Source organism: Hipposideros armiger, unplaced genomic scaffold (genome assembly GCF_001890085.2).
Source record: "Hipposideros armiger isolate ML-2016 unplaced genomic scaffold, ASM189008v1 scaffold_61, whole genome shotgun sequence".
In the NCBI taxonomy this organism is placed as follows: domain Eukaryota; kingdom Metazoa; phylum Chordata; class Mammalia; order Chiroptera; family Hipposideridae; genus Hipposideros; species Hipposideros armiger.
Genome location: NW_017731411.1, coordinates 3467710 through 3492772, shown reverse-complemented (window position 1 = coordinate 3492772; position 25063 = coordinate 3467710). Strand labels below are relative to the sequence as shown.

General features: G+C 40.2%; 2 protein-coding genes across 2 annotated transcripts in view; one reads left to right on the top strand and one right to left on the bottom strand.

Annotated features, from left to right (window-relative positions):
• The window catches only part of LOC109382174 (nuclear receptor corepressor 1-like), a 99551-nt gene extending 89216 nt beyond the window's left edge, over positions 1–10335 (bottom strand). The window contains exon 1 of the mRNA XM_019641486.1: positions 10128–10335. The gene's annotated coding sequence lies outside the window, so the exon portion shown is untranslated. The remainder of the gene's footprint in view (positions 1–10127) is intronic.
• Positions 10336–10425: 90 nt separating this feature from the next.
• PIGL (phosphatidylinositol glycan anchor biosynthesis class L) overlaps positions 10426–25063 on the top strand; it is a 61181-nt gene continuing 46543 nt past the window's right edge. Inside the window, exons 1-2 of the mRNA XM_019641491.1 lie at positions 10426–11676; positions 22033–22132. Of these exons, the coding sequence (XP_019497036.1) occupies positions 11442–11676; positions 22033–22132 (335 nt within the window). The 5' untranslated portion in view covers positions 10426–11441. The remainder of the gene's footprint in view (positions 11677–22032; positions 22133–25063) is intronic.

Genomic DNA, 25063 nt, shown 5'->3' with positions numbered 1-25063 from the left:
GCAGCCAGCGTGAGCGGCCAGCAGCCGCCAGGAGCGGCAGTCCAGAAGCCGGTGACTGATGTGTCTCGCCTGGGAAGAGCGCAATGATGGTGCCAACTTGGGTCAGTGAAGCAACGTCCTCCACAACTAGACAGAAGAACAAAGCAACAGCAACTTGTCTGTTCCCATCCCCCCAATTCCCCAATAAAAATCTTAAAAAAAAAAAAAAAAGCCAAATGTTCGTTAAGCCATAAATCAGAACATATCACTCTTTTACTTATGATTCCCTAGAGTTTACCATGCAACTTCAATTAAAATCCCAATACTCATGACCCACAAGGCCCCACCAGATCTGGCCTGCTTTCTCTCCCAGTTGCTCTGTAGGCTCTGGCTACAGCAGCTTCCTTCCAGTTCCTTCACAATGCAGCCAAGCCCTTTCTTGCCTAAGGCCTTTGTCCTTTACTCTCTGCCTAGAATTTTCTTCCTGGCTTGACTGACTCCTCCTCAAATTCAGTTCAAATGTCATCTTCTCAGGCCTTTCCCAACCACACTATAAGGTAGATTCCCACCAGTTACTCTCAATTACATCACCCTTTTTGTTTCTTTACAGATTAATCATAACCTAAAATGAATTAGTTTGTTTTACTTGATTATATGTACTGTCTTTCTCCATAGAATATAAACTGTTTGATTCCCTACAATATTTGTTGAACAAAAAAAATTAAGCCATGTGCAGAACTTGTTTGAATTAAAGTTTGAAAATCTCCTGAAGAACATAAAAGTCTATTTGAACAAAAGAATAGGAAGTACATAAAGGTGTCAATTTTCCCTAAACTAACCTTTAAGTTCAATATTCCCAGTCAATATTTGGTATTCCCCACAAAAATCTCAGCAAGATTTCTTTTTGAACTTCACAGAACAATTCTAAAGTTCATGTGGAAGAATATATAGACCAGAATGATCAAAATCTTAATAAAATAGTAATAAACAGGTGATTAACCCTACCAGTATTAAAATTATAAAGCAATAATTTAAAGGATATGGTAATATACAAAAGATCAAGAGAACATAATAGACAGATTAGAAACAGTCCCAAACATATTTGAAAGAAATGATAAAAGTTGCAAGTCTAATCAGTAGGGGCAATGGATGGTACCCACACTTCTGGCTAACTATTTGGTGGAAAGCCATATGCACATATATCCCCCAAAATATATCTCTATCTCACTTCCTATATCAGAAATAAATTCCAGATGCATCAAATAGAGAAGTTTTTAAAAAAAGAAAAGAAAGAAAAAAGAAATCATAAAAATATTAAATTAATATCTGGGGACTTGTTTTAAAAATACAAAAAGGTATATGGTCAAAAGTCTTTCTCTCACTCATGTGCCTTAGATGCTCAATTCTCCTTCCTACAACAACCAATGTTAACAGTTTCTTAGGCTTCGTTTAAAAAATATCCTATAATATACAAGCAAATATGCATACATTATTTTTCCTCTTCAAACATGGAGTAGCATACTCCACGAAATATTCCTCGCTTTGCTTTTTTCCACTTAATATATAGGTAGATATTTTAAATTTTAGAGTAAGGAAGGTCTTTCTAAATAAAGCATGAAACCCAGAAGCCATATATAGACCAATAATGAAGACAGCTACCATTTATTACTTACCATGTGCTAGCTAGCCACTTTGCTGTTATTTACATTATCTCTATTCTACATAAGGAAATCATGGCTTAGAAGAGGTTAAGTAATGCGCCCAAGATCACACAGACAGCATAGTGCTGAATTGTATATATCTGACTGCATAATAATACCACAAAAGTACAGCTGGAGGGGAGAATGTACATATGTATGAAGAAAGTGAATAACCTAATATGTAAAGAACTCTTCAAGTCAATCTGAAAAAGACCAATGACCCCATCAAAGAACAACAGCAGGCAATTTATAGAAGAAATACAACTCCCCTCCTTAAAAAATGTTCAACCTCGATAGTGATTGATAAAAGGCCAATTAGAATCATTTTTACTTCTTAAATTGTCAGAATGTTTTAATTTGTAATAGCCCATGCTGGCCAGGATTTAGGGCATACCAATATACTTGTGTCATATCAAATTTACATCATCCATATAACAGCAACTCCACTTTAGGAATCTATCCTACAAAGCTGCTTGCACAAATATACAAAATAAACACACACACACACACACACAAATAATTCACTACCGCTTTGTTTTTCTGACAAAACACAACACTAATGGCCAAAAATTGATTAAACAAATTATAGTATAATGTAGCTATTATAGTATTTTCACTATCTAGCTGTTAATTCTAGTTCTAAATATACCAACATGGAACAGTAGTATACAAAAGAATATAGTATGATCCCATAATACAGAAAATTATACACACACACAGAAAAAAACTGAAAGAATATTGAACAAACACTTAGCACATTACATCTAGGAAGTGGTACTTTCAATTTCTTCATATGCTTCTATATTGTACTTCTGTAAAATAATGTATTGCTTATAATAAATGAAACTAAAGATCTTAAAATAACATGTCCTTCACTCATTAAAATGATTTTGTGTGAACAGAGTGACCTCTACCCCTTCCCTCCTGCTCTGTTCAGTTCCTCCTCCCTCCCCTCCTTCCTCTCCCCACCCATACACATACAGAGAGAGAGAGAGAGAGAGAGAGAGAGAGAGAGAGAGAGAGAGAGAGAGAAAGTTAGTTAATGGACTATGTACTCCCTACATCTTGAATATTCACACTGTATTTTAGGCTGTAACTTCTAGAGAGCACAAGTTTTGGTTTCATTACAAATACATAAAAGTTATTGTAATTCAAAACTAAATTAAAAGAACTTAAAGGCAATACAAAGTTTAACATCTGTGAACAGTTCAAAGGCATGATGATTAATACTTAAAACAAACATTTCAAAATTATACAAATCTGTATGTTATTGTCAAGGGAAATGAACGGCCTAAAACTAATTATTCTGACTCAGAACTATGTATGACAAGAAAAACATCACAAAAAGAGTCTGTCAATTAAATAAAAGTATGGGGGAAGAGGCAATCTGTGACCCTCATAAAAAATCTAACAGTCACATTTTTCTAGAAAAATGCAACCTCAATTTATTCTGGTTTGATATCAGTTTATACAAGTATATTTAAAAAAAAAAAAAACAGAAGAACATCCCAAATTTTACTCTTCAAGTAGTCACTGTGGCGGTGGGGAATGAAAATAATTTGATAATCTTGATTTTTCTCCTCCTTTGTGATTCACTAATCTACTTAAATATTGGGTTGTCAGAAAAGTGATGGTGCATTTTTGCAACTAAAAACAGAAAAAAACACATCATGATTTTTCCGACAACCCAATATTTACTTTTTGATATAACTTCAGTACTATTCTTTCACAGGGATTCTATAATATTCCTAAATCACAATTTTTTCCTAGCACTGACACTACTCCAAAAGTTCCTGCATATGTAAACTAACACATTCTTGTTCTAAATTATCTGGAAATACAAATAGTCTGACATGAATCAATCCCATGTTTACTTTCTCCTTCTCCCAAAAATCCCAGTAAATGACAGAAACATTTTTTTAAGAAATGCTTTGATAATTCACTGATTACAGACATTTTACCTTTAACTGGTGAATTCCTACCCGTTTTTTAATTCCCAAAAACTATTTACCATAAAGTTCCCAGTTCCCACATGTGTATCAGCTTCTATAACCATACCAAATAATTCTAGCAGCTATGCTTTTATTTATTTTTTTTAAGTTGAGCCATCGTGCCACCTGTTGGCAGCTCAGCTCAGGCCAGGCATCGAACTGCTGTTGCTCAGAGCTCAAACTCTTGAGCGAGCTCTTAACCAACTGAGCCACTCGGCTGGCCCACTATGCTCTTTTTTATGAATTCAACAAATTTCTACTACATACTTCCTGGGTACAGAGTGTTATTCTTAGAGTGGAAGCAGGAAAAGATTAAAGACTAAGATACAGACATGGCCACAATGGGCTTCCAGTCTAGTAAAGACTACATGAACATGTGCATAAATAACTATGATATTATAGTAATGGCATAAGTAAAGCATTAAGAATTTTCAGAATGAAAAATATACATCTTTGAAGAAGTGGGAGTAGGGAGACTTCCTGGATGAAGTGCTATGTGATCAAAGCCTCAAAAAAATATGCAGAATTTAATGTGGCAGAATTTGGTAGAGTAAGGTAGAAAAATAGCATTCCAGAAAAGAGCACAGTATGAGAAAAATCAACCCTTCTTAATTCAACACAAAATAGGCAAGTTATTTAACAACCCAAATGAAATAAATACGCCTTGCTTCAGTATTTATATGAGATTATCAGTTTAAAAAGAATAGTACGCCTTTTCCTTTAAAATAAATTTTATGGCATGAGTACCTACAGAAAACTAATATTATATATGAGCTTTTCAACATAGCATTAAGAATACATGTCATGTTCATGCTATTTATCTAAGCTTTTATATAACTAAAGGCACTCAAACAAAAAAAAAAATCTAGAAGTTTGAGAGTTAGTAAAGCAAGCAAAGTTAATTTATAAAGTAATTTAACCTATTGTTTAGTTTTCAGAGGTAACCATTAGCATAATATTTCCTGTAATACTTAAATTCCATGAAATGTCACTAGGTCCAGATAACCTCAAAGACATTTTTGTTTGATCATAGCAGATTAAAAATTAAGCAAACTAAAAAAAAAAAAAAAAAAATTAAGCAAACTAAGTAATTCCCAGTGATCATATTACTAATTTAGATCAACACTAATTTTTTCAAACTATATTTTCATTGCAGAAATTTAAAGTTAAGAAATACCTTAAATTCGGGCCGGTCGAGTGGCGCATTGGTTAAGAGCTGGCTTGGGACGCCAGAGGGCCCCAGTTAGGATCCCACATACGAGGGCCAGTGACACTGCCCTCCACAGCTAAGATGCTGAACAACAGCTTAACCTGGAGCTGGGCTGCCGACTCACCGGCGACTGGCGGCGACCAGCATAGGCTGCAGCCCCTGCTGCAGTGGGTTGCCATGGACTACAGTATGTAGCCAGCAGCCAGCGTGAGCGGCCAGCAGCGGCCGTGTGTGTCCATCCAGAAGCAGGCGACTGATCTGCCTCGCCCGGGAAGAGCGCAATGATAGTGCCAACTTGGACCAGTGAAGCAACGTCCTCCACAACTAGGCTGAAGAACAAAAGGACAGCAACTTGTCTGTTCCCCTTCCCCCAATTCCCCAGCGCTGTTCCCATTCCCCAATTCCCCAATAAAAATCCTTAAAAAAGAAAAAAAGAAATACCTTAAATTCAATACCTAATCTGAATAAATAATCTGTGATTCTTCATCCACCCCAATTTTTGTTTTAAGTAACTGTCAGTCATCACATTGATGCATCCCATGGATGATATGGTATAATGGTATGTGCACTACACTGGATGTCCGAAAATTCGATTCTGTTAGTGCCCAATTACAACAATTTAGGCAGATCATTTCTGTGACCCTCAGTTTATTCACCTGTAAAACAAGTGAAGACTACAGACAGTCCCCAACTTACATTCGTTTGACTCTCGACTTTTTTCTACTCTGCTATAGTGCAGAAGTGAGAGGCATTCAGTAGAAACCATACTTCAAATGTTGATCTTTTCCTGGGCTAGTGAAGTGATACACACTATGTACTATAGTCTCTTGTGATGCTGGTCAGCAGCAGTGAGCCTCAGCAGCAGTGAGCAGCAGCTCCCAGTCAGGCACGCAAACAAGATGGTAAACAGCTGATACTCTATACAGTGTACTGTGTTGCCAGTGTTATTTGGATATTGTGTTATGAGTTTTCCCATCCCGTCATGTCTACAAAATGCCCATCTGTGTCTCCTGCTTCTGGTGAGAAGAAGAAGGCAATTACTCTTGAGACAAAATTCAAGATAACTGCCCAACTGTAGCCTAATGTAAGTGTTCTGGGCATGTGTTTAAGGTAGGCTAGGCTATGAAGTTTAGAAGGTCAGGTGTACTCACTGCATTTTCAACTTACCATATTTTCAACTTAGGATGGGTTTATCAGGCCGTAACCTCACCAAGGATAATCGAGAAGCATCTGCAGATAACCTATATGACTGTACATTGTATAATTCTATAAATTATTAGCATTTTATTTTAACCAATTTAGATTTGTTTTTGAGACTGCTTTTCAGTAAAAGTAACAGCACATGTGGAAGAGTCAAACTGAAGAACTCCACAGAAACATTAACATTGCTTTGTACAGTCTCACCTTCAAATGCAAAGAGAACCCAGAAAAAAAAAATGTTGTATCTGAAGACTATCCAAGTAATATTTTGACCACATACACTTCTGCAGCAGAAAAAAATGGTAGTAAAATAGTAAAAATGTTCAAGGAAAACCACAAGAATACCAAAATAAAAAACAGATGCTCTACATACAGTTACTGCTACATGACAGAAGCTTTTCAATACTCCTAATAAGTCCTGACAGAAAAAGAAACAAACAAAATGTTTTCTTAACCATCTATCTAAATGTACTTCTTGCATCCTCAAACTTGAAAAGGACAAAATATCAGGCAATCTACAGAGTGAGCAATTTGTGCACATATTAATCTGCTCAACTTTATACCTTTATAGCATTTGTAATGTGCTGTGAACATAAAGGCACCAGTTGAACAAGTGAACGAACTATACATAAATCTCTTATCTTTCTAATCAACAAGTAAGTCCACACATAATAAATGATCAACTTTTACTACTTTGTACCATATTCTAGTAAAATACAATATCTGAAGTAAAAGAACAGATGGGAGGAACTAAATATACAAGACTTCTATCATTTCCAGGCATCAATAAGAATATGAAATTGGGGCCGGCCGAGTGGCACACTGGTTAAGAGTTGGCTTGGGATGCCAGCTCTGAGCAGCAGGGCCCGGGGTTCAGATCCCACATGAAGGGCCAGTGACGCTGCGCCTTCTACAGCTAAGATGGTGAACAACAGCCCGACCTGGAGCTAGGCTGCCGTGGGTTGCTGGCGATGGCGTAGGCTACAGTGGGGCTGGCCGGCAGCAGGCGTGAGCTTTCGTGAGCTTTCATGAGCTGCCGTGAGCCACCGTGAGCAGCCGTCCAATGGCCAGCGACTGATCTGCCTCACCCGGGAAGAGCACAATGATAATACCAACGTGGGCCAGTGAAGCGACGTCCTCCACAGCTAGACTGAAGAACAAAAGGACATAAAAGTGTTCCCCTTCGCCATTCCCCAATGCTGTTCACCTCCCCCAATTCCCTAATAAAATCTTTAAAAAATAAAAAAATGAAATTGTAAGACAGATCACAAAATACAATTAAAATTGAATAACAGGGCTGGCCGAGTGGCGCGTTGGTTAAGAACTGGCTTGGGATGCCAGAGGGCTCCGGTACGGATCCCACATATGAGGCCCAGTGACACTGCCCTCTGCAGCTAAGATGCTGAACAGCAGCTCGACCTGGGGCTGGGCTGCTGTGGGTCACCAGCGACTGCGTAGGCTGCAGTCCCCTGCTGCAGTGGGCTGCCATAAGCTACCGTGTGTAGCCGGCAGCCAGCTTGAGCGGCCGTCCAGAAGCCGGCGACTGATCTGCCTCGCCCTGGAAGAGCGCAATGATGGTGCCAACGTGGGCCAGTGAAGCCACATCCTCCACAACTAGACTGAAGAACAAAAGGACAGCAACTTGTCTGTTTCCCTTCCCCTGATTCCCCCGCGCTGTTCCCCTCCCCCAATTCCTCAATAAAATCTTAAAAAAAAAACCCAAAAACTGAATAACAAAACAAACACAAAAACGGAGTAACAAATACACCGACATTTACCTATTGATCCCTGGCCTATTCAAAGGCCTTTGTTTTCAACCACAGATAGCAATGACAAGAAAACCTCGTCACTTCACAAATTAAAAAAAAAAACTTGACTAATCTAAATTTGCCTAGCTTTGAAACAAACTTTTACTCAATTAAAATTCAAAAAAACATAAGTTAATTTTGAGCATTTTGTGTTGTTTTTTTTTAATTATGTGGGCAGGTCAAATACTTATGTTTCACTATATGGTGAAACACAACAAGACATCCAGTTAAAACATATATTCTTCAGAGGCCATTGAGAGAATCTATGGCTATATATATATATATGTCACAGCAGACAAATAACAAGTATATTCGGGTAAGTTGTAATGAGAATATATTTTTCTAAATTAGAATACAATATTTATTCAACAAATATTTGCAATGTCAATGTCCTACACAGAAAATAAAATCCTACATGGTGCCTTAAAAGATAAAAGCAGAGAAGGGTCTATCCTGCCCTCAAGAGATAAAACAGGTTATGTAAAAAATAAAAAACCTAAATACAAAGCAGAAAGTGTAAATACCATGAGAGATATTCAAATAAAGCATTTCACAAGTGCAGAGGGAGCTGTTACTACCTCACAGAAATATAACCTTTTCAATCTGTTTAATTTCATAACTATTAGCTCACAACAGCCAACCCTAGGAGAGTAGGTGTTTTCCCATTATCACAGGTGAGGAAACTGAAGCACAGAAAGGTCGATCATGTTCCAGACTGTCACATAGTTAAAGGAAGAATCAGGACTCTTTCTATCATATTTTCTCCAGGGAAGTAGTCCCACATATGGCAGGCCTTTGGTAAGAGAAAAGAGTACATCCTTATGTATGCATGTGTATATTATTTATACATGCGTGTGTTAACCTTGATTTCCATTAACACATGTGCTTAAAGCAAGGCAAAGCAACTGTGTACTATAAATATTAAAATAAACAAACTTCTGCTGGATTTTAACAGAATGAGAAAATAAAGTCCAACAACTTGACTATATTTCTTCTGTAATTTTTACCCATGTCTAAATAAGATTTTTAAATTGGTCTTCTCCTGAGCCCAGGCAAATTGGTTCACTCAATAAATATCTTTATGAAAAGGTACGTCAAAACATTTTCGAAAAACCATTAAAAATTAAATAATGTCATCAATTCTTCAGTTATCTAAGGGACAATCACACATGACCCATCAGCAGCAGCTATTGATCAAGACATGTTGAACAAATGAATGAATATTTGTAGGCATTGTATAATCCCGGGCCTGTTGCTCTTTGCAATGTTCTGCCTCCCATCGCTGCTTCACCAGGGTGCACACAAGGAATGCAAATTTCAATATAATGAAGATATGACTAGGGAAACAAATCTGATACAGGTGAATACACTAATCCCAAAGATTAGAATTACCCATACCACTGCTCTCCAAGGTTAACTGTTGAAGCGGCACTGTGGCATGCAACATCAGTATAAGAAAACTGACACTTCCTGAGACTTTTCATAAATATCACTTATTTCCATCCACACCTTTGATACATAACTATACCTAAATCCAGTTAATTCGAAGAATACAAATCCAGTCTCCTCTCCATTAAGACTGATTTCTCAATTATAGTTTCTCAAGTCCTTCTTATACCAAAAAAAAGAATTCACCGACTTCGCACATTGAAACACCAATAATAAAAGGCGGAATGTACCGGGTACCGATCTTTGCCATCTTCACCACTGCTCACCCTTCGCCATTACACTGTGGAGTGGTTTGGTTAGAAAGGTGAACAGTTTGCTCTTCATGCATTTGTCCATCGCTGTCACCCTCCCTAACCCCTTCTACACTCCAAGACGGCCACCAACTCCGCCTCAGAGTGAGCCCAGGCCCGCCACCTGTGCCGGCCCCGCCCGGGGTCACCACCCCCCCCCGGCCCACTCTGCCTCCCTTGGTCCGCCCTCCGGGCTCCGCAAGCTCGCTTCACACAGGACACCTCTCTGACGGCCCCAGGCTGGCCGCAGCCCATTCTTCCTCCAAACTCCATAAACCTCCTCCACTCGCCCAGCCAGAGCTCCCCGCCGCGCCCGACTTGTCCTGGGCGGCAGAGGGGAAGAGACCGGGAAGCTGGGGCGGGTCCCGACCTGCAAGGCCCACGACTCCCCTCGCTGGGCCGCCAAGCCGCCCCCGCGGCCGGTGCCCTGAGAGCCCGCGGAAGCCCCCGACAGAGCGGGGGCCGGGAGACTGGGGCTGTGGGCGCCGGGGCCTACTCACCAGGAGCTGACGGAGCGTGGTAGCTGGCGCGCCCCCGCGCCTGAGGAGCGGGACGCAGCCCCGGCGCGCGTCCCTATCTCGGGACCTGGCTTGGCTCGGCGAGCTGGGCGCTCACTCCAGCCACCGCCGCCGCGGGTGCTGCTGCATCGCCACCTTAGCCGCCATCTTGACTCAACCCCTCTCCCTCCCCCCAGCCCTGGCGGCCGCGGCTAAGGCGGCTCCGGCGCCAGCTCCTCCTCCTTCCGGGAGGTTGGGGGACTGACTCCCTCCTCCTGGCCGAGCGCGCTGTTACCTCGGCTGATCTTCCTGGGTTGCCCCGCGCCTGTCCGCTCACGTCTCCCCGCGGCCTGCGGCGGCTGTCCCCTCAAGCGAAAACAGGCCGGGGCAGCGCCGTTCTGTGCCTGACCAGTGCGCTGCGGTCGCGCACCTGAGGTGGGGCGCCCCCCGCGAGCCGACCGACTGCCCCGCACTACGGGCCTTTCCCCGAACGTGGGAAATGGAGGGACCCAAGGCCATGCCTCGGGTCCTGCGACCCCCTCCGCGGCGCGGCGAGATGGCGGCGGCCTCCTGGGTCCCCGGGCTTGCGGGGAGGGAAGCCCGTCTCCACGTACTGGGAGCCGGAGGAGTGCACGTCGATCTACCCAAGATATTTTCCAGGGCCCCGGCTGTAAATCACACCAAGACTTCACTGAAATACGGGCGAAGCCGATTTGTCCATGATGTCGGTCTTCAAAGTCACTCCGCACAGGAGCCTGTGGCCCTTGCGACTACGAAGTGCGCTCTCAGCCGTAGCCTTCTAATTAAATGACTGAACGGTTCATCGTAACCGCATACTTTTCCTTTAGAGAAGCCACCGCTCCCCAACCAAAAACAGGAAAAACAATCGGTCTTCATCCGGATAAGAGGCTAACTATATAGTTACGAGAAAGTCCTGGGTTTTAAGAAATGGTGAAGAGGAGGGTACCCGTACTCAAGATGTGGGGTTTATTTTAGGAAACGCTTCCCTTTAAACCTATTGTACTGTGAGGACAGGGGTAGAAAACTGGACGGGAAAGGATTCCGTTCAACTTTGAAACCAAGCTGGTACAGACCTCGTAAATGCTGCATAGTGGAGAGAACTCGATAAAGAAGTGCTGGGAGGCGTCAGTGTAAAACCACAACAGGAACCCGACATTTAAACCCTCAAGCCATCCGAGCGTGTTGGCAGGATGGACTTCAAGTCGGAACGCAATTTCCGCGAGTGCAGTTTTCCCGCGGGAGTCAGGGTCAGCGGCACCTTTTCCTATTGCGCAGGCGCAGTGCCACTTACCGAGCATGGAAGCGGTGGGCGTTCTGGGTTTGGCAGTGGTGGTCCTAGCGTCCGTCTTCTTCTGGGTGTGGGACTACTTGGAACGAATGAAGGGTCAGGAACAGGCAGGCCTGTTGGGAGGCGAAAGCCGTACCCTCCTGGTTATCGCGCACCCCGACGATGAAGCCATGTTCTTTGCTCCCACTGTGCTAGGCTTGGCCCGCCTGAGGCACCGAGTGTTCCTGCTCTGCTTCTCTGCAGGTAGGAGGCTACAGGAGGGACGCTGGGAGCCCGGGCTGTGAAGGGTATTTAGGTGCTAACCTATCTCAGTCAATTTTTTCCCGAAGGATTCTCTGTTTTAGAAAGCTAAGTGAATACTCCGAAGGTCCCTTCTCTGGACGCTTTACAGAGAATCAATGGCTCCAGCCTAGGGACTGTAGCGGCCAGCTTCCCATGTGGGTCGCCGGAGGAACACACCTTGTGTACTCCACTGTCTACTAGCAGGATTGAGAAGCACTACGTAACTGCTCACATTTTATTCCGTTCAATACCTACGTTTCCGTTGGGAACTGCGGCTGTGCTCATTATTCTGTAGAACCTTTTTATTTGCAGAAGGACCAAGAATAATGATCTTAGTGTACCACAGTACACCGAACAGAATCTGGGTATCATACTTTCGCAACCCTTGAAGTTTTTCTTCTAACGGCAGCAAAGAACCTTCCTGCTGCTTTTAAAATCCACTTTGTGCTAAAAAGAGGCACATGTCAAATTGAAGAGGTAGACTCAGATCTTTAGACTAGAAAATAATTTTATAGTTCAACACCACCCAACTTTCAGTGACGGGGCCTTTCAGAGAATAAGGCCTCCTTTACCATATAGAAAAGATGGAATGAGAAAACAAAAATTGACTATGATAATAGATTATGGTGATAATTGCACAGTTGTATGAATGAAGTAATTGAGCTGTACATATACAATGGATGAATTTTATGATACGTAAAATTATACCTCAATAAAGCTGCTTTTTACAAATGCCCATGACCTCTTTTCCCATTTAGTTGTGTGTTGTTCCAGTTCTTTTTCTGTACAGAAATCACATTTTATACAATTTTATATTTTTCACAGCATTATTTTTGCATTCATTTAGCAAATCTTTATTTAAAATTTATGTGCAGTACACAGTATTAGAATGGCCAAAATCCAGACCACTGATAACACCAAATGTTGCTGAGGATGTGGAGCAACAGAAACTCTCATTTTTATCAATGGTAGGAATGTAAAATGGTTAAGCCACTTTGGAAGGCAATTAGTTTGGCAGTTTCTTATAAAACTAAACATACTCTTACCAAGCCATCCAACAATTACCCTACTTGATATTTATTTACCCAAAGGAGTTGAAAACATGTCCATACAAAAACCTATACACAAGAGTTTATAGCAACTTTATTCATAATTGCCAAAACTTGGAAACAATTAAGGTGTCCTTCAGTAAGTGGATAAATAAATTGGTGCATTCAGGCAGTGGATGAGAAATGAGCTATCTATGAAAAACATGGAGGAAACTTAAAATGCGTATTATTAAGTGAAAGCAGCCAATCTGAAAAGGCCGTACTGTATGAGTCCAACTACATGATATTCTGGAAAATACAAAACTAGGGAGACAGTAAAAATATCAGTGGTTTCCAGGGGTTGAGATGGGAGGAAGAATGAATAGGTGGAGTACAGAAGATTTTTTTAGGTCTGTGAAAATATTCTGTATGATATAATGATGGATATATGTCTTTATACATTGTCCAAACCCATACAATGCACAACACTAGGAATAAATCCTAATGTAAACTGGGCCTTGGGTGATAATGATGTAGGTTCATCAATTGTAACAAATGTCCCACTGCTGGGAGATGTTGATAATGGGGGAGGCTATGCCTGTGTAGGGGCAGGGGGTAAATTGGAAATCTCTTTACCTTCACCTCAGTTTTGCTATGAACCTAAAACTGCTCTAAAAACAATAAAGTTTTAATTCTAAAAAAACTTTTAATTAAAAAAAAATTTATATGCTAGGCCTTATTCTATGCCCTAAGAATAAAACAGTGAAAACAAGCTGGCTAAGGACCATGTCCTTGTGAAACTTATAATTTAAACATTTACCCATGTTGGTAAGAACAAGATATGTAACTTTAAATGGTTTCATAGATAAGCCTTAATTTAGTCATACCTTATTGTATGTATATTTGGGGGGGGGGGGGGTCCAGTTTATTACAATAACAGTGAACAATATGTATTTCATAGTATTTCATTAGGACTGATTTCTGAATTTGGCTGTTTTAAGGCTTTTCATGTAAATTGCATCCCCAAAACACCAATTTACATTCTTATTGACAGGCAGTGAGAGTCTGTCTTTTTTTTTTTTTTAAGATTTTATTGGGGAATTGGGGGAGGGGAACAGCGTTGGGGAGTCGGGGAAGGGGAACAGACAAGTTGCTGTCCTTTTATTCTTCAGTCTAGTTGAGGACTTCGCTTCACTGGCCCATGTTGGTATTATCATTGCACTCTTCCCGGGTGAGGCAGATTGGTCTCTGGCCACTTGACGGCCACTCATGGTAGCTTATGGCAGCCCACTTCAGCTTCACTACAGCCTACACCTTCGCCGGCGACTCACGACAGCCCAGCTCCAGGTCAAGCTGTTGTTCACCATCTTAGCTGTAGAGTGCACAGCGTCACTTGCCCTCATGTGGGATCCAAACCGGGGCCCTGCTGCTCAGAGCTGACGTCCCAAGCCAACTCTTACCCAGCGCGCCACTCGGCCAGCCCGAGTCTGTCTTAATATAATACCCTCTCTAGCATTGACTTGTATTTTTTTATATTCCTCGATTAACACTTTTTTCCCCACAAAATCTTTTGTTGCTAGTAAGATTAAACCATTTTCATATTTATTGAAAATTTGGGTCTAAGCACTTTTCTCAGTTTGTGCTAGTGAGGATATCAATTGAAAATAGATGCAGTTAAAGGCCTCATTTTTTTTGTTTGCTTTTTATTTTATTTAGGTTTTATGTTACTACTATAGGAGTCAAGTTATAGGCAAATTTGGTAAAAGATCTGCAAGAGAAGCCTGGATTTATTTGCAAAGTATTATAAGTGTACTGGATTCTTTAATAAATTTCTCCTTATTTTTCAATAGGCTGGGACCAAAAATCAGAATTGTTTCAAATTTTTTTTAAAAAGTAGGCCCTTGGCACTTATTAAACACTCAGTATTTCTTTCTTTCTTTCTTTCTTTCTTTCTTTTTAAGAGTTTATTGGGAAATTGAGGGAGGGGAGCAGACAAGTTGCTGTCCTTTTGTTCTTCAGTCTTTTGTGGAGGATGTTGCTTCACTGGCCCATGTTGGTATTATCATTGCACTCTTCCCGGGTGAGGCAGATAGGTCTCTGGCCACTGGATGGCCGCTCACAGCAGCTCTTGGCAGCTCATGCTGGCTGCCGGCCACTCACAGTAGCTTATGGCAGCCCACTGCAGCTCCTGCAGCCTACGCCATCGGCGACTCATGGCAGCCCAGCTCCAGGTCCAGCTGTTGTTCACTATCTTAGCTGTAGAGTGCACAGCGTCACTGGCCCTAATGTGGGATTCGAACCGGGGTCCTGCGGCTCAGAGCTGGCATACCAAGCCAACTCTTAACCAATGCGCCACTCGGCCAGCCCACTCAGTATCTTTATTGTTGTCTCATTATTTTCTCTAAATCCAACTTGCCATTTAAATTGATATCTTTTGTAATTTTTAAAACTACTTTTAAAATCCCCAATTCATTCAAAACTATGAATTAAATATTGCCCACACTGCTGATTTATTCTAACGAGAAATGGGAAGCGAATAACTTGTGATACAATGTAATGAAAGCTGTAATGGTGTGATAGAGAGTACTATGGACACAAAATGAAGAAAAGCATGGATTCTCTTTTCAGGGGTTTGGATTAAGGAAACTTCTTCAAAGAGGTTTTCTTTTGAGCTGGTTTTTAAAAATAGGACTGAATATATAGGAAACGGGGCAAGTCATCCTAGGCAATAGTAAAAGTACCAGTAAGTCTTGGACTTGTATGAATGAGTCATTCTAACTGCAGCTCCAGTTTTAAGGGGTAGGGAGAAGCTGGAAAAATACAGTATTTTGTTATTAGTGGCTCATGTAATCTCAGCAATCCTATGACAGGAGTTATTAAATATATAAAACATTATACACATATAGAATGTGTTCTTGTTTTACAAATCTGGAAACTGAATCACGAAGAAGTTAAAAGTACTTGACCAAAGGTGGAGAAGCCAGGATCCTCTAGGTCTTCCCTGCCCTAAACTATTACAGTATAAAAGCAATCAATCTGCCTCTCACATTGCTTTGTATGCTATGTCAGTTGAAATAACTATTTTGATTTCCAGTGTATGTTCCAAGAAACACTAGTTCATCAAGCAACTATTTAAAAAAAAAATGCTTTGGCCTGACAAGTTTGGGGAAATCAGCCAGATGTGCTATCCCCCATTTAGAGGTTCACAGTCCTTATTAGAATATCAACATCTTTGAGAAGTCTTGCTGTAAAAAAATGATATTTAAATTTATTTAGTCCAACATTTCTCCCAATTTATGTAACCTATTAATACACACATGGGAGAAAGCTATAGTACATAGTAGAATTATTGAATACATTTGGTGGAGAATTAACCCAACCAGTTCTGTGCTTTAGAAAGCTCATTCGGGTGGCAATATGGAGAATGGTTTGGAGGGAAAGACTGGAATCAGGAAAACCAATTTAGCTCATCCTTTCCCCTCTATATCAGATTTTCATGTATTTCTGATCTATATCCTGTTCTTTTAGTCAGTTCAACATCCTTGAGCCAAAATCATGCTCTTAATTACTGTAGCTTTTACAGCAGTCTTTCCATCTATGATTTTTTATGGTATCTCCTCGTTTGTATTGGCCTTTAATGTGTCTTCTCTTATGTCTATTAATAGTTTCATGTCTATTAATAATTTTATAATAAAGGTCTTACATATGTAATAGTAAGATGATTAGTAATTTTGTCCTTTAATCTGTTTCTCATATCTAGAAGTTCTTTTTGCAAATATTATTCTCTTGTTACTTCCTCACAGTTTGATATTCTCTTTCTTTAAATATATTAAACATATCTAGTGTAATAATTCCAATTTCTGCAGTCTGTGTGTCTGATTCTGCTCTTTGAGTAACTCATTCTGAATTGTTGCCATGTGTACTTTCTAATTTTTTTTTAATTGTAAGCATACTTCTGGAACCATATTTGTGATATTTTGATGATTTACGTTTGCTTCATCCAGGCAGCAAAAGACACTGTTTTTTATTTTTTATTTTTTAAAGATTTTATTGGGAAATTGGAAGAGGGGAACAGCAATAGGGAATCGGGAAGGGAAACAGACAAGTTGCTATCCTTTTGTTCTTCAGTCTAGTTGTGGAGGACGTCGCTTCACTGGCCCATGTTGGTTTTATCATTGCGCTCTTCCCAGATGAGGCAGATCGGTCGCTGGTCACTGGACGGCTCTTGGCAGCTCACGTCTGCTGCCAGCAGCTCACAGTAGCTTACAGGAGCCCACTGCAGCCTACGCGGTCGCCAGCGACTTATGGCAGCCCAACTCCAGGTCAAGCTGTTGTTCACCATCTTAGCTGTATAGGGCACAGCGTCACTGGCCCTCATGTGGGACCCAAACCGGGGCCCTGCTGCTCCGAGCTGGCTTCCCAAGCCAACTCTTAACCAATGTGCCACTCGGCCAGCCCAAAGGACACTACTTTAGATCACTCTAAACTAAAATTTTAGATTGAGATTTTTCAATCCACAGAGGTAGTGTAAACTCAGGATCCAATCACAAGTGCACTAGTTGTCTAATGTTTCGAAACTTAGTGACTTTCAAACAGTAATAATATGTTATTTCTCATGGTTTCAGACAGCAGAGTTGTCTTAGTACTTCAGAGGGAGTATCCAAAGGCTGGGGACTAGACTCTTCTGAGTTAGCTAGAAACGTTGGCCAGAATATCCACATACAGTCCAGATATAGTAAACCCACGCACCTTAAGCTTCCTAACAACCTAGAGACTGTGTTTCTGAGCAAGTATCCTAAGAGAGCCAGTGCTAGGGGTAGCAATATTGCCTTGGAAATCATGCAGTATTGCTTTCACTTCATTCTGTTTGTCAAGGCAGTCACAAGTCACATTCAGTTTCAAGGAGAGAAATAGACTTCACCTCTTGATAGGGAACAGCAAGGTTCTACAATAGAAGTGCATATGGGACTAGAAATAGTGCTATAGCTGTTTTTGGTAAATGCAATGTGTCACACCAAGTGAAGATCAGTGTATACTTAACAGTTCTTGGGGGGGGGGGTGACATTTTTCTTACTTTCCCTTCCACTAGAACCAAGTCTGAGACAGAGATAACGGCCCTACCGTCTCTATGTAGGGTAGGTTTTTTTTCTAGTTCCCCCACTGTAGGTATTGTCTTTTGAAGGTCTTGTCTTTCTTTGTGTGGAGATCTCCTTATTTCTGCCCAAGCTTTACCTCCTACCCTGCTTTAGGCCACCAGGCATACGCAGATACTCTCAAGGTGACACCTTACTTGTCTAGATTTGTGCTTACCTATTATTTAGGACCTCCAAAGATAGCCCTTACTTTCCTGCTAATTCAGCCATACATTCTAAAACATGTTTACCTTTTATTTCACGTGATCAGGTATTCTATGCTAAGAGGGTTTCTCTAGACATCTGATTCACCATATTCCCTAAAACAGAACTTATCAGGTTATTTTTAATAATGATTTTTTTTAAGAGAGCCTATCTTTTTTTTAAAAAAAAAAAGATTTTTATTGGGGACTTGGGGTATGGGAACAGCGCTGGGGAATTGGGGGAAGGGGAACAGATACATTGCTATCCTTTTTATTCTTTAGTCTAGTTGTGGAGGACGTTGCTTCACTGGCCCAAGTTGGCACCATCATTGCGCTCTTCCCAGGCGAGGCAGATCAGTCGCCTGCTTCTGGACGGCCACTCACTGTGGCTGCTGGCCGCTCATGCTGGCTGCTGGCTACACACGGTAGCCCATGGCAACGCCTACGCCATCGCCGGCGACTCACGGCAGCCCAGCTCCAGGTTGAGCTGTTGTTCAGCATCTTAGCTGTGGAGGGCAGTGTCACTGGCCCTCATATGTGGGATCCGAACCAGGGCCCTCTGGCATCCCAAGACAGCTCTTAACCAACGCGCCACTTGGCCAGCCCTTAATAATGATTTTTAATCATGAATAATTCTTCAAAGTTTCCCATATTGAGATGTATTTAGCTCCATTGTCAAAAGTGTTAGTCTGATCTGTCTAACTCTTTTTTTTTCTGATCCAATACAATTAAGATTTCTTTTAAAAAATCTTAAGTTTTCCATCTAACATGTGTTTATAAAAATGTTTATGTCCTGTTGAGTATTTACTTAGTTGAAGAATGCTACAAGCTTTTCAGAGCTTTTATTTACTTAATGAGTTAAAGTTTTAAGTGCAAAATTAAAGGACTTGCTTAAACTATGACAAATCATGAACGAAATGCTAATAAACATTAGGGAAGAGATCATGTCAGAGACCAAAGAGAAAATCCACAGTGACAAAGATTGCCTGTGAACAGTGAAAAGGAAAAAACACAAGTGTGAAAGAGAAAGAAAATGCAATAAGACTAATCTGATAAAAGAATAAGATGGGAATAATAAAAATATTATGAATTTTGAAGAGCTTAGTGTTGAAAATACTTGTTATAACTGTTCATTGCAATGAGTTGGACACTGTTCTCAAGCAGTACATACTTCTCACTTCATCTGATACAAATATACCTGTCATATTCAGAAAAAGACGGTTTCCCATATTGGCTAGTTAATGACATTTTGCTTATCCGTTCATCTGTTTATGGACACTTGGATTGTTTCCATTTTTTGGCTATTGTGAATAATGCTGCTATGAATATGGGTATACAAGCATCTGTTTGAGTCTGTTCTCAATTCCTTTGGGTATATACCTGGGAGGAGAATTGCTGAGTTATGATAATCCTGTGTTTAAATTTTTGAGGAATCACCAAGCTATTTTCCACAGCAGCTGCACCATTTTATGTTTCCACCAGCAGTGCACAAGAGTTCTAATTTCTCCACATCCTCAACTACACTTGTAATTTTCCGTTTGTTTATTTCAGGTTGTTTTTGTTTAATTACAGCTATTCTAGTGAGTATGAACTGATATCTCATTGTGGTTTTGCCTTGCATGTCCATAATGACAAATGATATTGAGCATGTTTTCATGTGCTTATTGGCCATTTGTCTTATCTTTGGAGAAATGTCTAATTGGGTAATTTGCCCCTTTTTTTATTCTAGTTTCATTTTTTAAATCTCCAACTGGGTTCTGTGGACACATTCTAATGAAATAAGGTCTATCACTTTTGGTTTCAGCTTCTTTTGGAGAACCCAGGTCTTTTGAGGATATACTCCCATTATATGTACTGTATATTTATAGTTGTATTAAGTGCATGGACACTGAACTAATGTGTACATTATAAAATATTAACAAAAGTTGACATTTATAAAAGACAAAGTAAACAGATCAAGAGAAGTTCTAGGGCCAGCTGAGTGGCTCAGTTGGTTAAGAGCTTGCTCAAGAGTGCAAGCTCTGAGCAACAGGGTCGCCAGTTCAATTCCCAGCCCGAGCTGAGCTGCTGCTGAGCTACCAACAGGTGGCAGGATGGCTCAGCTAACAAAAAAAGAAGAAGTTCTAAAGCTTCTCCTCCACTGAAACATATTATCTTGTGCCTCCCGGGGTGCAGCTACCCAACTTGGACGCTGTTTTAGAGTGTTTCAATGAAGAGCTGCTGAAAAATCTCAGACATTTAATCTGTTGAAGTTCCTACATGTTCACCAAACTTAGTGAAAATATTTAAAGTGATCTTTGATTTAACTCCCTAACCTTTTTTAAATTATTTAAACACAAAGCAATAAAACCAGCTCCATAAACACATTAGCTTCAATTCGAAGCAGTTTCTCACAACCATAAGCAGGCTCTGATTTGCACGGCCCCTGAACTCAGGAATCGTATCACTGGTGTACATTAGGCCCTTTATCACCAAACATCAAGTAACCTTGAGACAAAATTGGAGAGTGTAAGCATATGATTTTGAGAGGAACCTAAAATACTAATAACCAGTACAAAATTGACTAGTTTCTATCTGACTTTTTTTAAAATGTTAATTGTGTTGAGAACAATACAAAATTAAGCTGTTATCTGGAGTCCAATGGGGGTTAGTCCCTTTGTTAGATACAATGTAATGACTGTCTCCTATCTGGGTTTAAACAGTTCAAAACTAGCACTAGAGTAACCCCTGCCAAAGTTGAAAGGTTTCACATGGAGTTTTTCTCTGAGTTATCTGGAACAGCAAGCAGGCCTCTCTTTGTTCAGTGCTTCAGGAGTGCCTGCAGTGTGCTGGCCACCAGGATGATACAAAGTTGAATGAGACCGTGACTTTTAAAGTCAATGACATTTCACAATTAAAAATTGATCATGGGGAAAAGTTCACACTTATGAGCGGAATACTGGAAATGATTATTTGCCAGGGAAATTAAGACAAGGCTTCCCAGAGGGGAAGGCCATTTGAACTGGATGATGAAGATAAATTGTAATTCAGGAAGAAAGGAAGAGGAGAAGGGGGAAGGTAAAGATAAAGAAGTCAAGGAAAGAGAAAATTAACACTGAGTACCAAAGTGGGTGGATATGTATCAGTTCATGTAATCCTCAGGAAAGCCTATGAGATGGCCATTATTCCCACTTTACATGTGGAAAAAATGTGGTTCAGGACTGTTAAGTAACCAGCACAAATTATACATACAATTAATTGCTGCAGAGTTTAAGTAAGGGGTGCATTAGCTGTACAATTGCTCATAAGTACAATTTAAATGGTACCAAAATTTCATTGTACATTATTCATAAGGGACAGACAAGTTGTACTTAGCAGAACTATTCTTAGGAAGTATAGTATATGTGTTGGGCAAATAAAGAAAATGTAAGCTATTTGGGGGTGCTGATGTGGTCAAGGTCCCTTAAGGGCATTCTGGGATAGCTGCTTGCTAAACTTCTCAAAGGAGACTATTTTCCTAAATGTTTTCTGCACATTTTTCTGGAAGACTCTTCTTTAAATAAATGTTTAACAGATATTTGATGACTGTTGATTTAAAGGGTCTCAAATGAATAGTATGCTCAGGTCCCCCACTTGTTCTGAGCGGTTATAGAAGTGTTAATCCTAAATCTGCTTGACTCCAAAGCCATTGCTCTTGGCCATGCACAGCGCTACCTATAGCACGCAGCTAAGATGCAGACAGGCAAACTGACATAGAGACAGATACAGAGATGGGGAAGAAGTAAATGGTGATTCTAGATTGTGCTGCTGGTAGTCTTCTGACTGCAACCTTACCGTTGTAGTTTCTTCAGCTTTTTATTATAACCACAAAATGTTCAGGGAGCTTAAATCCTTTAGGGAACAAGATGAGGTAAGAATGAGTGAATTGATAGATCTCCACTGTTAAATCTTCCACTGTATATTTGTCATCCTCAGGAAATTACTACAATCAAGGGGAGATTCGTAAAAAAGAACTTCTACAGAGCTGTGATGTCTTGGGAATTCCACCCTCCAGTGTAATGATTATTGACAACAGGTAATTCATCTGTATTAATGATTTGATTGGGAACACATCTAGTGTTTTACCATTAACCGTGTTGGCTGCTGGTTATGAAAGATATTTTTTATCATGTTGAGCATTGTTGCTGGGCATTGAAATTCATTGTGGTAAATTTGAGGTGGGGGACGGCTCCTATTTATTTCAGTGTCCTACAAAGAGATAAGGGAAAAGTTTCAATTTATTCTGTTTTATTTTGCTCGGGGTAAACTATTGGGATTATCATGGGGGAATTTCTTCTCTACCTATGCCAGTGGATTTTGTAATGCTTTAAAAAGCACAAATCCAGAGCCAGGCTGCCCGGACTGAACCCCCAGTTTTACCAGGTAGTGTCACCTAGGCAAGTTACTTAATATCTGTTCCTAAACATCCTCCTCTGTATCCCATTGAAGATACATGGTTTTGAGTTAATTTGTGAAGTAAATCATTTGCTCATTTGGTTTCAAAGATGACATACTTCCCTTTTACTCTGTAGGTATATGTTGTGATTTGTTTTCTCATTATTTTTATAATATTAATGAGCCTCACTGCTCAGGCACCCTATTTGCACACAGACTTCTGTCTGCGCAGTGTCTGTTTGGCCCAGCAATGCAAGATGTTTTCTTCAAGGCCAGATCTGAGTTGTGAAAACTGTAGTCAAACCAAAGATCTCAGCTTGGTTATCAAGATCTTTACTCTCATCATGTCTTAATTTATTACATTTTTTATATATCCTGCAGCTTCAGCAACATCCCCTACTTGTAAAATGCTACTGTAGAGAGGTAGTAAACTGTTAAAAATAAATATTTCAAGAAGCTAGTTTGAAGATGCAAAGAAATCATGTATGTTAGTCTGCTCAAGCTACCATAGCAAAATACCATAAACTGGGGGGTGGGGGTGGGGAGGGCTTAAACAACATAAATTTATTTTCTCATAGTTATGAAAGCTGAAAGTCCCAGGTCAAGGTCTCCAGCAAGGTTGATTTCTGGAGAGAATTTGCTTCTTGGCTTGCAGATGGCCGTCTTCTCACTGTATACTCACATAGAGGGGAGAGAGAAAGAGAAATTTCTCTCTTTCTCTTCTTACAAGATCACCAGTCCTAAGGATTAGTGTCCCACCATCATGACCTCACTTAACTTTAATTACCTCCTGAAAGACCCTATCTCCAAATACAGTCACATTGGAGGTTAGGGTTTCAACATGTGGATTCTGGGAGGATGCAATTCAGTCCCTAAAAACATGTAACCTTTAGTCCTTCAGCCTCTCACTTCATAACCCAGAAAAGCAGAGCTTTAAAATTTTACTTTCGGCTATTTAGATAAGTCAACGAGAAGAATGAAAGATAGGAAGAGAAAGGAAAGTTTTATGGAGGGCCTACACTTATAATAACAGTAAATATGTATTAAACCATTATTGTCAGTACCCAAAATCATACTAAATGCATAATTTTACTTAATCCTCAAAATGATCCAATGACTTTTCCCACGTAATAGATAAGAAACCGAGGCATCATTAGAAGTTCAGTAATTTTCCCAGTGCCACCCAGCATAAGTAGTGGAGCTGGCATTTGAATTGAGGCAATCTGGCCTATGTCTCAACCACTATATTTTATGCCTGCTACATGCCTGACACATAATTTCACAGGTTTTATTATCCTTTTCTTTGTTTCATACAAAAAACTAAAGTTCAGAGAGATTAAGAGAATCTCTGAGGTCACACATTTAACAAATGGCAGTGCTAGGATTCAAAACCAGAAAGGAAGATGGCATTGATTCTTGACTTTTTTGCAGCAAAGTAGGTCACCACTTTGTTATTGTGTCTGAAAAACCAATGTGTAGAGTAGGACTACATTTAGTTGACATTGTGTGTGGTCAGTTTTTTTCTTGCATTGTTCTGAACTTCACTGCTGGGTTTCAGGGAAACATTTAGCTAGAGAAGCTCACGCACATAAACCCTTTATCTAGTCACTTAAAGTAGGGGAAAAAACTCAGTTCTCAAGAAAAGAAGGCATAATTCAATCATTAGACAAATAAGTGGATACTTTTAGTAACTGTACCTAGTTCCTTAATATCTGTGGGTTCTGTTAATTTAATGAGTCATATGATATTAAAATGCATGTTGTTAACAGATATATGTTAAATGCACTGCTAGATGTTGAAGTTCAAGATGCAGGAGCTGAATAATAGGTACTAGCATGACGGTCATTGCTGCTGCATTGCGGAAAGCTGTTTCATTGTGCATATGCTGAAGTGCAGGCCTGGAAGGGAGATTATAGACCCTCCCTGAGATACCGGGGAATTGTATGTGATGGGGGAATGCAACCTATGGATTTAGTACTCATTTGTTGCTTTTGTACTTCTTAATATATTAGGAAGGATCCATAGAATTATTTATATTTCAAAACAAAGCAAAAAGCACCCACACATTCCTGTATGCATAGATAACTTCTAAAGGAATATACACCAGACTCGTTAATAGTGGTAGCTACTTAATTGGGGCTAGGAAGAAGGGCACTTGCACTTTTTAATTTCACAGAATTCTGTGCAGTTTGATATTTTTTTAAGGAAGCCTTTATTTTTAAATTATATATATAATATGTTATATAGATAGATAGATAGATAGATAGATATAGCAAAAGATTATCCCACATATCTAATAAAACATTCTTCCTTCTCTTCTTGGCTGCTATCCATACAAGTGAATGCTAAATTAGAAATCAATCTCTGCACAATTATTTGATTTGATTAATTCAAAACATAGAATAGAGTTCCTTGAAAAAAATAATAATGCTGGGCCAGCTGAGTGGCGTGTTGGTTAAGAGCTGGCTTGGGATGCCAGCTCTGAGAAGCAGGGCCCCGGTTCGGATCCCACATGAGGGCCAGTGACACTGCCCTCTACAGCTAAGATGCTGAACAACAGCTCGACCTGGAG